Source organism: Pempheris klunzingeri, chromosome 3, assembly GCF_042242105.1.
Source record: "Pempheris klunzingeri isolate RE-2024b chromosome 3, fPemKlu1.hap1, whole genome shotgun sequence".
In the NCBI taxonomy this organism is placed as follows: domain Eukaryota; kingdom Metazoa; phylum Chordata; class Actinopteri; order Acropomatiformes; family Pempheridae; genus Pempheris; species Pempheris klunzingeri.
In genome coordinates, this window is record NC_092014.1 from 23,159,251 (window position 1) to 23,175,347 (window position 16,097).

Here is a 16,097-nt window from a genome sequence, read left to right on the forward strand (position 1 = left end):
CAGATGGACAGATTTTATTCACCCTGCTAAGTGTTACTGCCTGCTCTGTGTCTCATCCTATAAAACAGAATGTCTTTTTACAGGAATCTACGTCCACCAAGACACACGTACACAGACAGAGAACATTTCGGAAACTTGAGATTGTTTAAGGAGACTTTTATGGCTCTTAAAGTATTAATATTATGATAACGGTGAGAATGAACGGCTGTAAACTGTACCTGGTGTTTTGCCATAGTTTGAACCTGACGTCCAGCCTTCATAACAGATGATGTAAGCGACCCCTCTCCCACTAGTCACAGCTAATAAAGCACTCGGGACCTGTACACACAGTGACCAACCAGACCGCATACATACACACACACACACACACACATAGACCCAACATAAACAAGCCAGGCTTGTGGCTACAAGGTGGCATTTTATGTTCAGGGAGCTGAAAACAAGGATGTACAAACATGTTGTGACCTGTAGACAAAAAAAGTACATAATAGAACGGATCATTCTATTGCAACTGATCAACAAAGCCATAATGCACTAGACCCTGATGACACAGCAGTTATGGCCAAGGAATGAAAAATGGGCGTGGGTGTTTGATTCAGACCAGTAAGTGATGTGAGCTTGTGATTCAGCTGTCTTTCCTTCAGTGGATGTAGGTGTGATTATTAGGTAACGAGACTAGTTCCAATAGGGCATCAGATAAGATTTAAGATAATGAATATCTACCAATAAGTACTTAAATGATTAGTGGATAAAATGATTGGTCTATAAACAAGTTAACACCTACAATCAATTAGAAAACTTTTATCATTTAATGGTTCCAGCTACACAAATGTGAGGATTTTCTGCATATTTATAGCTCGAAAATGGATCTCAAGGGGTGTGTGACTATATTAAGGGGAGAGGGGTCCTATATATATTCAAACCCCATCGCAAATTAGATGTATTGGCAAAAGCTGTGTTGAATCAACAACTCAAATAACAATTGAAATAGTCCAACACAACTAATATGACAGATGGTTTCTCCAAATTCAACACAATATGCCACTTCAAATGACTACTGCAGTCTCAAAATTATTCAATTCCTTCTTGACAAGCATCTTTTGTACTTAGTAGAGGCTTCTGACAGCGTTCCTGAGGAATCTTAGCCCATTCCTCATGGGCATTAGCCTCCAGCTCTCTAATGTTCTTGGGTTTGCGTGCTGCAACTGCCTTCTTCAAATCCCACCAGAGATTTTCTATTAAATTTGAATTTTGCCAATTTGCAATAGGGGTTGAATAATTTTAGGTGCAACTGTATAACAAACTGCTATTCTACTTCACTGCTTAAAGGATTGTATTTTGAAAGCTCCTTAGTGTTTTCCTCTGGGTCAATGTCTTTTGCCCTCAAAATCAACACTAATTTGACAAGCCTGTACATGGAAATGTAATAAGAATATTCCTCATGATAGCTGTTGTGCGTCAGAACTGACTCTATCTGAGACGGTATAAATGACAAATGAATAATGTGTTGACAGTAAACTGATAAGAGGGAAACCATTAGCTTCAGTTCTGTTTTAATTCACACAATTCATAACCACACGCACACTCTTAGGTGCACAAACGTGGAAACTGTAATCATGACTATCATTCATGTGCTGCTGTGTCACTTTTTTCTGTGATCGTATCAATGCATATATTATACAATGAGGACAAAAAATCTTTGAACAATCTGTGGGCAGTAACCACAGACAATATTGGGGCTATGACATATCAGTAATTTCCAGTACCAATTTACTGCCAGTAATACTAAGCTTATGTAGAGCTTACTAAGTTTGAAAGCAATGGAGGTTAAAAGTGGCACACATGGGTCTGTGAAGAAGAAGGGCTTACTGTATATACTGTGGGGGATATATTTGATATTATGATTCTCATTTATCAAGACTATTACATTTTCCAGCTGCATGCCTCTCTGTGGATAGGGGCTTGAGGAAGGAGAGTGTGGAAAACCCCAGTCATTCCCTGTGGGCTGTCTGGAATGACCAGGATCTGCCAGGAGAGGAGGGGGAACACCACTGGAATGACTGAGGAAGGGTTGAAGGAGGGAAGGACTTGAGGGAAGAGTGGAAGGAGAGCGGTGGTAATGGGGGACAGAGGAAGAAAGAGGGGGATGATGGATAGGAGGAAAAGAACAAACAAAAGGGGGGAGTTTGAAAATGGGTTAGAGGGGAGTGCAGGAAGGAAAAGAGAGAAGAGGGGACATGGGGCCTCAACCAGGGGCCAAACCACTCCACCACACAGTGCGTCTGGAAGTGATCACACCAGAGCTGAATGGGGATGGGGAACACACACATACACACTCAAATGCAAAAGAATGCACCCTACATACAATAGACATCTATAACAGATGTCGACCACATGCACACATACTGTAGGCTGCACCCATATAAAACACAAGCACACTCGTGAAACACACTCACATTAGAGACAGAATATGTGCTGTTGAAATGTCTGAGATGTGAAATGTGTGGGACTCTAATCAGCATAAGGATCAAGTAACCAGTTTCCACTGGGGAGGTTTCTGCCGCTGTCATTTTCTCTTGTCCTCTGCGGTGGTTCGACCACAATCAACTGCTATAAAGTCACATTAAATCTCTTCTCACAGGCCAGTGCCAACATCTACTCTTCCAGGGACTGTCTGAAATAGCTAATCCCAGTGATTACACTGGCCGTGCCATCTGGCCAGGACAGCTTGCCTCAAGTGAGGAAATGGCCAAGATGCACATGAATCAAAACAGCACATATGCTGCACCTAGGGGTCAACCTAATTAGTTTTGATTAGTTTAAAAGTACATTGAATCTTAGTCAGAATATTACAGGATTTGTGTATTTAGCAATTTTATTATAGAATAGGAATATGGGTAAGAATACGTTTTAAAGAATGATTCGTTTTTTTCCAAATATTGACTTAATAGGGAGAGACTTTGTTCACATTCACTAAAAAAGTCACTGGAAGAAATCAGGTTATGATGGAAAAAACACGTGCTGTGGTGACTGAGATTTGCATGTTTTTGAGCCAAGGATGGATCATTTTTGATGTGTTAGTGATATAAGATTCTGCTTCTTGGAGATGTAAACATTTGGACTGATGGCTCAGTGTGAAACCAGAGCGGAGAGGACAGGTTTTTCCCTTATGGTGTTAATGTGTCTGAGTTTTACAGCCTACAGTTCAGCTGTGGAAACTGACTTATTTAAACTACTAGTGCCAATTTCAGTTTTAGTCATTATTTTTGTGTTGCATACATCCTACAAGTTTTGATCTTTTCTTTCATCATGCATGCTGTTGTCACAGAATCCTTTCCCTGTCTTAACTCATTGTGCACAAGATCTCCATTAATTCATCTTAGTACTTACATATGGCCAAGAAATTAGTTTTTCCAACAGAAATTAGAGGAGACCGGGATGTAAATTACATCATAATTCATCAGGTTACAACGGAAAGATGACTGTTACCCCAGAACTTGGGTTCATATAAATTCTCTGAATGGAGTAACTACAACTACATACTGGTTCCTGGACACTGTTTATAAGTCATCCAACATAGCAAACTGAGGGAGAAACTACTTGATTTCTTAAAATATAAATGAAACATTTTTGACTGGTGACCATAGAATAAGTCTATAGAAACACCAAGTCGTCCAGGAGACCCCCCCCCTTGTACCTCGGTCGACTTATGGTGAGATCACTGAAAGTTCCAAATGCAAATGAACTCCTTCAGAAACCCCTTCAGAGCCGCTGTGTCCTCCCACATAGCTACTCCATTGCTTGCCTTCTATCATGAGTAAGCATGAAGCCAGTCATTAGCAAGATTAGTGCTCAGATTAACCGCATCAAAAGCCCCTGACAGATCAACAGAGTTGCTCAGACTTTTATCCGTAGAGTTAGTTTGGTATTCTGTCTTTGACAAACAGTTCTGTCTTGAATTGCTGATCACCCCTCCTTTCCGTCTCCATCCTGTCTGTCTTTCCTTCTCTGTTCTCCCTTTCTCTCTTTTGTCTACTCCTCTTCTGTTACTCTTTTTGAGTCACAGAGCGTTTCCGCTGTGCTCCAGAGTTCACTACATCACATCACTGATGTCTGTGTTGAATGATCTCATCCCAGCTCAGCATGGCTGGGATAAAAATCAGGCATATTTTGTGTGTGTGTGTTTCTGTGTGTGTATCTGTGCGCTGTTTGTATCTGTATGAATATATCTGTGCCTGTGTTTGTGTGAGCGAAAAATATGGCAGTTTGAAATTAAATTAAATTAAATCCAGATTTGATATGTTGCCGCATGTTAAACACTACCTATAATTGGTAATTGTGAGATATGCAAGCAGACATCACACTTCAGTGTGAAATCGGGGGCAGGTAGGCCTAAAGTTCCCCTCTCCTCACACACACACACACACACACACGCGCACACACAGACACACACACACACACACACACACACACACACAGACAGAGTAAGCCCCACCCGTTTTAGGAGGTTTTCTTGCAGAGCAAGCACAGCCAGTTCACAGATGATTCCACCCACGCACAAGACAATGAGTGTGGGCGCTAACCTGACTGTGTTATGATGTGAAAGTGTGTGTGTGAGTGTGTGATAATGGGCCAGGTCCTGTGAGAATACAGTCAGTCTGTGTCTGTGTCTCCATGTGGTCAAAAGTGCATGCCCAGGCAGCTGCCTCTGGGTGCTCATGGACTGAGTCAGTGGTGTGATGAGGGAATATCCTAATCCATGTCTCTCTGTGTTTCTTTACAGTCCGCTGCAGTCTCCGATGGAGGTGAGTAGTCTTTACAACATCTAAACATCCTCAGTATCCATTTTAATGATCTATTACTTTTTCATGACCTTTAATCTCTACCATTTCTCTACTTGAATTGGCTTCCCTCATCCTTCAGTTCTTATGATCTACTTTAAGTAGCATTTAATGGGATGACATGAATGCCTTATTGTGTTCGGTCCGTCGTCGTGTTCTAGGGTTATTCCGTGCTCATTAATGTCAAACTGCTTTCATTAAACTCACAGGAGCAAAAGACAGTCTGGTCTGACTTGCTAAACTCCTGCCCCACCTCTGCTGAGGTTGACATGCTGTAACCTAAAGATAGACACAAATTTGTCAGCAGTAGCTGCACAACAACCGAAGCGGGGATAGGACCTATAGCATGGCATACAGAACAGGTGGCGCAGTCATGTGGTTTTCCATTTAATTTGTACTAGTGTGTTTGTGAAGCGGCATTGGGAATTGAATATTTTTATTCCCCTGTATTCAGTTGATTCTGTAGTTTTAATTGGTGTGTCAAACCTTACAGGCATTGTTTTTTTTAACAGGATTCTGTGTTCCCTGCCATGTTGTTTTGAAGTGCTGGTGTCATGTGCCTAATTTGCATGTGCCAACAATAACGAAAGGTCCCTGATTTAGGAGACTTGTAATGGTGCTTTAATGTCTCACAAATTCACGTGAAAGGCAATTTATGGCAGATGGGAGATAAAGGGAGGAAGAGGAGGTGAGAAGCAAGACAAAAGGGGTGTAGAATCCACGGCAGACATGTTAACAATCAGCTCGAATGTAGAAGTGTTTACGGCCACTTGTTCACACCACGTGTGTCTGGAAGAGAGGAGGTGTTGTTGGTGAGTGAAGTGGAGAGCGCGCTCATCTTGCATGTTTACGATGTTTACGTCCATGTGATCATGGGTAGTATGTATAGATCACTAAGATCAGGATATATTAAGTAAAGTGTTACTGCATGTACACACAGCAAGCTTGATGTGTCAGCCTTCATTGACTGATCATGAGCAAGGAAACCTCTATGCATTGGTGTTTTTGGGGAGGAAATAAGAGGTGCGTCTCTCCATTACTGCTTTGTTATTGCCTCTCAGGCAAACGCTAAGGAAAAGGATGGTTTAACAGTAGATTCATACTGTACACATCACTTGAGTATATTTTGATGATAATACTAATGTACTTTAACTTGATTAAGGTTTTTAATATACTCTTAAAATCTTAATAGTATAGTATCTATCCACTGTGATATTGCACTTCTACTTAAGTAAAAAATCTGAATATTGAATATCACAGCCTTCTTTACAAGAAAAATCCTCTAATGCTGCCATTTATTACTGCACTATTTAATTTTGACACTCCCAAATGGCTGTTTGACTGGCTGTTGACTCAGCTTTTTGCAATGTCATGAATATTGGCTCTTTCCTCAAAGTCAGCAATAATAAAACTGCACTGTACATTTTCATGTGTAATAATAACTTATTCTACATTATTCTGTTTTGGACCATTTTAGACACTAAACTAATAGAACCAGTCATTCAAAGTTTTACATGATAATTTATTGGTAGTTCAGTGTGTTATGTTATTGTGACATCAGGAAACTGCTCACAATAGCGCACCCTTTTAATAAAGTGTGTTCTCAGAGCAAAAAATTAAACAAAGCATACAAAATGAATGATTTATTTTTAAGAAAATGTAGGTGATTGATTTGCGACTGATGAGTAGGTTGACAGATATTCTCCCTTGGTCTTCATCTATCAGTTTGTTTGTGTGTGTGCGTGTGTGTGTGTAGTTGTATGGGGGCTAAGGCCTCATTAGTCTCAATAGTGCCCTTTCTTTCAACAAGCTCCCCATCAATACTGCAGCTTATGTGTGTATGTGAATGTGTGCTCGTGTACGTGCTTGTGCGTTTTTAGTTCCCTGTGTGTTCCCAGCTCTGAATTATTCATAATCTCAAGGCCTGTGTGTGCTTGTATCACTTACCTACCTGGAAGCTAATAGAGGTGTGTGTCAGTGTGTGCAAATGTACATGCAGGTGTGTGTGCATGTTGCGACCTGACTCTCTCTGCGGTCTCTCAGGTTGTCAGCCAGGTCCCTCTCCACCGACAGCCTCTATTTTTGTGGCCTCAACTTCCTTCTTTTCTCCCTGTTTTCCCTCTCGCTCACTTCCTTCCTGTGATGTTGTTGATGCCAACTGTATGCGAGTGTGTGTGCCCCGTCTTGATCCGTACGTTCAACCTGTTGTGTTTGAGTTAGCGAGGGGCCCTGATAGGGTGAGTATGGATGGAGGGGCTTGGTTACCCCTCAGGATTCGCTACCTGCCCCGCTGGCACCACACGGGCTCCTACCAGCTCTACCCAGGTGAGGATACAGCTGGTGCTACAAATGCTTCTTTTCCAGCCAAAGAAAAAATAGATTTTTGGCACAGAGGAGAAATAAATTGAATATTATTGACAACAGAGGCTTTGATGTTAAATATCAGTTTAGCTCTGGTTTAGTCACAGAAATTCGTTTAAAAATGACAGAGTTCAAAAGGAATTTCCCGATCACAAGATGCAGATGGCTTGTTAAATAAATGGTTTTGTAACTGCAGGGTGGGGTTCAGATTAGATTAAGAAAACTGGGGGAATGTTGGGGGAGCTGTTGTATTCATATATGTTGTTGCGGTCTTAATGGTGTGACGGTCAAGTGGGCCATCTTCATAACAAGGTCAAAGTGAATTTAATGTTTGAAAACCACCGTTTAAAAAGAATACAGAGTGAGGAGTGAGGACCTAATGCTGTCTGCTGATGGTCTGCTATTATGGCAGTTTAATTTTGCTCACTGTGGTCTGCTGCTTTCACTAAACGGCTTGCATGGTTAACAAAACTTCCCCTCTGTGAAATGTGGATATCAAAATATAGTAAATTATTCAGTAATCTTACTTAAGGGCGCTGGATATTTGATTTCAAATCTTGTGTATTTCTTGTGTATTTCGCTATAACATAAAATATTCATGATGAAACCAGTTGGCTGTGTGGGTAAAAAAGTTTGGTGGAAAATTTGTAGTATAGTTGGATGTTGAAGAAAATAAGTTTTATGGGGCCTTTTAAAATCTTAATTTTTTTAATATTTCTTTTTAATTCCAGTAATGACGGTGGCAGAAATGGGCATCTCTAACAATTTATATTAATTTCTATTTTTTTAGCATTTTTTTCATTTTTATTTCATGCTCCAGACTTTAGACAGTACAGTATGCATTTTAGGAAACATTTCGCTTGTTTGGTTTGTTGGCTTGGATGAGCTGTGGCAGACATGTGGGAGACATGGTTCACTGTTTTTATTTTGAAGGGAACAATGTACGTTAATGGTGTCTGAGGCTCCTTTCTTGTTTTTATAGCCAGGCATTACTGTTGTAATGCACCTTTATAGTGTTGGCTTGTCTCTGTGATAGACTGGTGATGTATGCTGTGATAAACTTTAGCGCCTGTGACACTGAGCAGGATAAGTGGTTAAGAGAATGGATGAATGGATGTTGACGTGTCAGTCACAGTGTTACATTACCACTGATGACTCAAGCTGAAGTTGTTCGAGTTGTTCACTGAGCAGTTTGGGAAAACTAATTATAAATATACCCATTGTGAAAACTATCACTGATAACATGAAACTGGTGAAAAATGTGCAAAAGTTGAAATCACGCTGGAATTATCCATTAATAGCCAAGTTTCCAAGCTTTAAATCACACAGGACTGTAGCTGTGGGCAGCACCTCTCAGCGTATTTACAGGATTTGCGTGGTCTCAGGCACCTGACCGGTGGTGCCTTCCCGCTGGCTGTTCTTGTATTTTGTTTTATCTCAACGGAGGAGCCATTTTAAGTCCATCAGGCCTGAAGCAGCGTTATTCTGGTGATTCGCAGCTTCTCTCTGTGCCTTTGCTTTGCAAGTCTGTCTAAACATCGGGAACAAAGACAGTTGAGGTCTAGTGGTGGGAAAAATAATCGATTTACATTGGAACTTAGAACAATTAAGCATCCATTCATAGAACTCCTTAATTGGAGTTTTGAATTACAGATTTATGGGTAACACTTACTTGTAATTGAGAGTATGCAGAGTATAAAAGAGGAGCTACATTGTTCAAGATGTTAAGAAGTAAATTATTGAATACTGTAGGGAGTTTTTTAAGATAAAATCAATTAGACTGTGAAATGTAAATATATACAAAGGCGACATCTTATTAGTTTTATTTCAACACTTCTGTGAAGTGTTCAGTGTGAAGAAGCAGGGGTACTTCTGTGGCACTCTTAATGATACTGGAAGTACATCGTTTTTTTTCATTTATTGACTTTGTGTAGAATCATATCATGATTTTAAATTAGTTTTAGTTTTTTTTAAATGAGTTTTGTCTGATATAATGTTAGATATAATGCATCGCCGTGGAACACACTTCCTTGTATTCGACATCACTTACACATGTACATGTGATTTTTTGCATACATTTGACATATTGTGAAATGGAGTATATTATGTCATGGCCTGGTACTTGGACTATGGCGAGAATAGGGGACACCTGGGTGAAAAAAATTTATTTACAGCAAACTATTTGAAAATGGTTGAAGAAATGTGTAGATCAGATCTGTAATATCAGTATTGTAGGGACTGTATGAGTGAAAGTGTGCCGTAGGGGTGTTGTGTTTTTAAACAAAGGATAAAGCAACAGAAAAGCACAGCATGTGTGGGTAGAGGAGGTCTCACTGGGATGGCTGCTGTACCAGAGGCATGAGACACACCTGGGACACAGCGGGCCCAGGTTTACACCATACCACTGATAGTTCTGCTTCCATGTAAAGCAGACAGGGAAAAACAAAGAAGCACACAGCGCAAGCAAGCAAGCAAGCAAAGGGGACATGTTTATCTTAATAGTCATTTTAACTGTATCACCCAGTCAAGACCATATGACCCAGTGGTTATGCTGTTGTGAAAGTACACATGCAGTTAAAGAATTGAAGATGCATAAAAAAAGTCAATAGTCCATTGAGGCTCCTGGACTGTGTGTCAGATGTGGTAGCATGCAGGCCGCCAGGGTACGGCTCTCTCTCCCTTTCTCTTCACCCTCTACACCTTAGACTTCAGACACAACACTGTAAACTGTCACTTTCAGAAGTTCTCTGATGATACAGCCATCGTTGGATGTGTATATGGGGGGAACAAACTGGAATACAGGGACACGGACAGGGACAGGGACAGGGGACAGAAGAGATCAGGAGGGTCGGCTCTGTTCTGGACAGCTCTGTTCCAGCAGAGACTGCTTCTGTGCTGGACTCCACTGAGGAGGTGGGTGAGAGGAGGATGTTAGCCAGGCTGACATCAATCATGGACAACACCTCTCACCCCCTGCATATCACTGTGGAGGCCCTGAGCAGCTCCTTCAGCAGCAGACTGATTCACTCGTGGTGTTAGAGGGAGCGCTACTGCAGGTCGTTCATCCCCACTGCTGTTAGACTGTTTCACAACAGCATTACAACTATGATAATATCATATTCACTACCTGCACTTTTGCCATTACTCATTTGTTTTTCTCCTGTGCAATACGCACATGTATATATTTTATATTTTTTGTATATTTTTATACTAGTATTTATTTTTTTAGATTCATTATAGCCCTTGTTTTTGCACTACTTCTGTCACTGAACCTTTGTTTCTGCACCTTTTCTGTCTCTTAACTCTCTGCTGCTGTAACAATTGACTTTCCCCGGTGTGGGATAAATAAAGACTCTCTTTTCTCTTAGTCTTTGCTCCCTGAATCTTATCAAATTGGGAGCTAGCTAGAGATTCTCAGCCTTGCTGAATTTGCTACCACTACATGTATTTGATGGGTGTATTTTTGTGTGTGTGAACAGAACTTAACAGCGTGGAGCTGCAGGGCTGCAGCAGCGACAACAGTCTGAACAGTAATGCCAGCCTGCCCAGTGTTCAGAGCCACCGGCGCCACACTGAGAGGAGAGTGGCCAGCTGGGCTGTCTGCTTCGAGAGACTCCTGCAGGACCCTGTGGGAGTCCGATACTTCTCGGTACTATAACAGCACATGACTGGTGTTGGCCAGCACATTCACATAACAGATTCACTATGTTTCCTTCTAACTATCAAAAGGAGTTACAGCAAAGATTACTTATATTGCAAATTAAAGGCTAAATCAGTTATGCTTCTGTGGGGAGGCTGTTGTTTGTGCCAGCTAGTTTTGGCCGTATCTCCCTGTCAAATGACAGTAATGTACCTTGCAGCATTGTAATGACCCAATTAAAACTCTTAGATAGTAAAAAAAACTTGTAAAGCATTGTTGGAAGGCTGGGATGAGCTTGTTTGAAGAGTTCTCTGTAGAGACAAGTTAGAGACAAGTTAAATGCCACTTTTGAATTGGATGCTGTGGTCATATAATTTGGTTGGTCATGTCAGGCTGGTCAGGCTGACCATAAGTTATCTGACATTTAGTACATTAGTTTTGTACTGTCTTTATTGTGCATCATCTATAATGGTCAAGGATTTTTCTTCAACTAAAACAAAAATTGAAAGGATGGAAAGCAGGTGTCAATAGAAATAACTACTAATACTGATGAAGTGCCATACACTAACCCCTCTATATCATGAAGACACTTCTGCCTTCTTTTCTTAAATTTGCCTAATTCTTGATCCACATTACATTCTTGCTGCAGGAGTTCCTTAAGAAAGAGTTCAGTGAGGAGAATATCCTGTTCTGGCAGGCTTGCGAGTTCTTCAGCCACGTCCCTGAGAATGACAAGAAGCAGGTAACAGACCTGCTAGACATTGTTTGATCACATGCATGCATCCATTTACACCTCTCTAGCAATAACGAGGGAAAAGTACATATATGTCAATCAGTTGTCTTCATCTTCCCCCCTGTCACATCACCATGTCTTTTTATATACACCTTGACCTCACCTTCACTCTTCATCCTACCTCGCTCCTGCCACTCGTTCCTCCTGACCCTCCCACCTCCTCCAGCTCTCTCAGCGTGCCAGAGAGATCTACAACAGCTTCCTTTCCAGTAAAGCCACAACGCCGGTCAACATAGATAGTCAAGCTCAGCTGGCTGATGACATCCTCAACGCCCCGCGACCCGACATGTTCAAGGAGCAGCAACTGCAGGTAAACACAACGTGTTTACTGAAATCTCAGTGTGATTAGCAACCACAGACAGGAAGCATTTGCTCCAGGAGCTGTGCTCAGATGACACTGACCTCTGGCCTTCCTCACGAGGGGGAAGTGAAAGGAGGCTTTTTCCTGGAGAACCAATTTATTATTACTCATAAAACTCAACCAAAACAGACCCCTATTGAAAATGTACTAGTTATTACAGCACTGGGTGCTCATTTAACATAAGGTTAAGTATTCATCTTCGCCTGCTGTGTAGCATCATTGATGTGAATGGCCTCTTAGATGTGCGTGTCGTGGAGGGGGGATGTTGCTGAAAAGCTCTATTGATTTGAACAACTAAGCTCAGATGTTGAAACTGTGATAAGAGTCACAAGGCTAGAAGGATATCCTCAGCATCACCTTCTATATTTTTACACATCAAACATGCAAACATGTTCACCCAAAAAATCTCTCTCTCTATCTCTATCTCTGTCTCTGTCTCTCTCTCTACCCCTCCAAGAAAGTCAAAGTTGTCCTCCATGAACTTGAACAACCTCCAGGGGCTACGAGTGGGATGTTAAACTTAGAACGTTCAATTTTACCCTTTTCCCATGTGTCTCCAACATCTATCTCTCTATATATATATATATATATATATATGTATATCTATCTATCTATCTATATATATATATATATATATATATGAATATCTTCTTTTTTTTTATCCATTTTGTCAGTCTGTCCCTCTGTTACTCTTCAGTTGACACCCTTAATCCTTTTAGTCTTTCTGAATTGTTGTCTGTCCTTCCTCTCTTCAAGTCTTTTGCCATTGCTTGCTTTTCCATCCCATCCGTTGCCCACTGATTACTTATTTGCTTCCTCACTGCTTCACTCCTTTAGATCTTCAACCTGATGAAGTTCGACAGCTACACACGGTTCCTCAAGTCTCTGCTTTACCAGGAGTGCATGCTGGCCGAGGTGGAGGGAAGGCCCCTGCCTGACCCGTACCACATCCCCAGCAGCCCAACCTCCAAACACAGCACCACTGGCTCCGACCGCTCCAACCTCTCCACACCCAAGAAGGTAACATGTCAAACATGACAAAATGAAAACTGTCTATTAATTACAATTGTATTAAAATCAAAGAATTGCTGTTTAGATTTTTTTACAATTCTCTAAATTTGTTTAAAAAAGAATTCTGGGTATTGCCATCTAGATAGATAGACAACAGATAGTACATTTTGGGGTGTGCTCTCCATCCTTTGGTGGGTTTCTTTTCTCTGTGTCATGTCTCTGTGTCTCATTCTAGGAGGACAAAAAGAGCAAGTCTGGCCGATCTTTAAATGAGGACAGTCGGGATGATTCAGGAGACCGGAGGAAAGGCATGTTCTTCTCCTGGTCCCGCAACCGGAGCTTCGGCAAAGGCCCGAAGAAACGAGAGTTGGCCGACTTCAACTACAGTCAGTAGCTTTTATTAAGCATTTTATGACTTCCTTCAGTTGGAAAGTTTGATTCTTAACCAAAAAATGTTGTAGATTTCGCTGGCAGCAACGGTCGCCGTGAATCCCAGGGTTCGCTGTCTTCAGGGGCCAGTCTGGAGCTGGGGACGTCGGGGTCGGGCAAGAATGAGGTCAGCCGTTAGATAATTAGTTATCACATCACACTTACAGGCACAGAGACATTGATTCCAGTATGGAGCTGTTTTATCTTTAAACTCTTCCTCTCAGTTTTTCTGCTTTAAAAAAGTAACGCAAACTAAAAACACTGAGTATACTTAAGTAATGTTTTTCCACCTCTCAACCTCCATTTCCAGTGTCTCTCTTATTTTTTCTCTACTGTGTCTCAACCTCCCTGTCTCTGTATTCTTCCTTCAGGGTGATGTTTCCCGTGGTGCAGTATCAGTGTCAACAGAGCGTGGTGGGGGCAGCGCCCCCTTGAGGCAGTGTAACATAAGCTTGCCGGACGGCTCATGTTGCTCTGTGCCACTGAGGGCCGGAGTGTCCATCAGGGACCTGCTGCTGGGTCTCTGTGAGAAACTCTGCATCAACCTGGCAGCTATAGACCTCTTCCTGGTCGGAGGGGAGAAGGTACAACACAAGTGAATGTGGGGCTGTCCTAAAGACCTTTATTTTGGGCTTCACGGCCACAACACACAAACGAATCACAGTGAAACGAATAAAGCAATAAAGCAGTTACATGAAAAGCTATAAAAAAATTTTTTAAAGCAGCTTTAAACAATATTTTTATCTAAACAATAGGTCAAAGAATTATGTGTAATGTGACAGATGTCTCTTGTTGTGATGAACCCACAGAATTATCGCCTGACTGTAGGTCCTTTCAGTTGTACAGAGCACTTCTGTATCTTTCAGCTCACTGTTTGGGTTCAGTAGTTTCATAACTTGCTGGCCATATCCACTTGGCAAGGTCAACATAAGTCAAACGTGGTTGATTTTCAGCTCTTTGTGGAGTACCGCTTGTGGCCAAAAAATATGAATGTAGTTCTTGTCACAGTTTTATCTTTCACTGCTTTATTTAACCTTCAGTTAAATAAAACTTTGGCAACTAGATGGTGATGACTCTCTTTTTCTCTGTCTCATTCTATCAGCCACTTGTTTTGGACCAAGACTGTATGACGTTGTGCTCTCGGGACCTCAGATTAGAAAAACGCACTCTGTTCAGGTACAGTAATATGCAGTGATCAGTATGAGCAATGAAACATTTCAAACCAAAATTATTAGTAAAGCTGAGAGGAAAGACTTTTAAAACCATGATTACCCACAGAAAATGTTAATGTTGTTTTCTTTTCTTCCAGACTGGACTTGGTCCCTATTAACCGTTCGGTGGGCCTAAAAGCAAAGCCCACGAAGCCAGTGACTGAGGTCCTCAGGCCTGTGGTGGCCAAATACGGCCTGCACCTCTCTGACTTGGTGGCACGCATTGTAAGCCTCTCCCCCCATTCTGGCTGCCTGTAGACACAAAGAAAAAGAGTAGACATTTATTGGTGCATGTGTTGACGTCAAACTCATATCACGTGTGTGTGTCTGTGTGATGCAGAGTGGGGAGATGGAGCCATTAGATCTAGGTCTTCCTATATCCAACCTGGACGGGCTACGAGTGGTATTAGACACAGCAGAAAACACTCCTGGAAAAGGTACGGAGCACACACACGTGCAGTTGTTGGCAGTAATAAATTCTTGTCTCTCATTGAGTTCCAACCAGTATTTATTAGTGTTCTCTGTTAATATAATTTTTGCGTCTGTATCTCTACATCTGCTCCCCTCCATCCATTCAGCAGACAAACAGAAAGCAGCTCCCGCCAAGAGCCACGTCCCGGCCTCAACGAACAGAAACCAATCAACAACAGTAAGATCTCCTCCTGCTTTTTATTTGCCACTCTCTCCTCGCTCTGGAATGATCCATAACCCACCGAATGTCTCCACTTCCTGGTTGATGATGTCACGCTACTAAGTGTCTCTTTCTTGCTGTCTCCAATCACCCATGTCTGTTTGCAACATGTTAAAAATACGTGCAGGTGTATGATGTGTGTCTCTGGCAGCATTCGGGCTGTGTCTGACTGTGTTTATGTGCACTGTTGCTGTGAGGCCAAGAGCCTCATCACACTCTCAAGGTTCCTAATGTTCCATCATTGTGGTCTGCCTGTGGCCGAATGCATCGTCAACTTTTTCTCTCTGGTTTGCTGGTTCTCTTTCATCCATAACAAACCCAGTGGCCAGGCAGTAGTAGCCCAGCCTTGAAGAGCCTCTGCTGGGTCTGAAAAACTCTCTCTTTGCACCTGGAAAGGACTTAGTTGGTGGTGACAGAAGCACTTTAGATTGCTCTCTGTCCTTTTTTGTTATTTTTGGGATTTTAAACGGATTCATGACCAAATCTGAAATGGTCATTTATTGCTTTCCTGGTTGATTGAAGAATCTTTTACTTCAATTAGGTTGTTTCCCACTTAAAGGGCAGGTGTGTGGCTTTACATAGTAGAGAGTTGGTTCTTCTGGTGTTGTGATGTGTGTAACTGTTACCCTACATGGTGATAGTGCTTAGTACTCACAATAGTGGACATTGTTGTTGTCTGACATCTATGACTAATTATTAATTATACAAAACCAACAATTTCAGTTGTTTACAACTTCAACAATTATCAGAATTGTTTTA

General features: G+C 41.6%; 1 protein-coding gene across 1 annotated transcript in view; it reads left to right on the forward strand.

Annotated features, from left to right (window-relative positions):
- Nucleotides 1-16,097, forward strand: part of rgs12b (regulator of G protein signaling 12b) — a 38,584-nt gene that overhangs the window by 19,698 nt on the left and 2,789 nt on the right. The window contains exons 5-16 of the mRNA XM_070827948.1: nucleotides 4,784-4,805; nucleotides 10,682-10,851; nucleotides 11,492-11,584; nucleotides 11,802-11,945; nucleotides 12,834-13,016; nucleotides 13,243-13,393; nucleotides 13,469-13,563; nucleotides 13,808-14,020; nucleotides 14,539-14,612; nucleotides 14,746-14,872; nucleotides 14,988-15,084; nucleotides 15,229-15,296. Of these exons, the coding sequence (XP_070684049.1) occupies nucleotides 4,784-4,805; nucleotides 10,682-10,851; nucleotides 11,492-11,584; nucleotides 11,802-11,945; nucleotides 12,834-13,016; nucleotides 13,243-13,393; nucleotides 13,469-13,563; nucleotides 13,808-14,020; nucleotides 14,539-14,612; nucleotides 14,746-14,872; nucleotides 14,988-15,084; nucleotides 15,229-15,296 (1,437 nt within the window). The remainder of the gene's footprint in view (nucleotides 1-4,783; nucleotides 4,806-10,681; nucleotides 10,852-11,491; nucleotides 11,585-11,801; nucleotides 11,946-12,833; nucleotides 13,017-13,242; nucleotides 13,394-13,468; nucleotides 13,564-13,807; nucleotides 14,021-14,538; nucleotides 14,613-14,745; nucleotides 14,873-14,987; nucleotides 15,085-15,228; nucleotides 15,297-16,097) is intronic.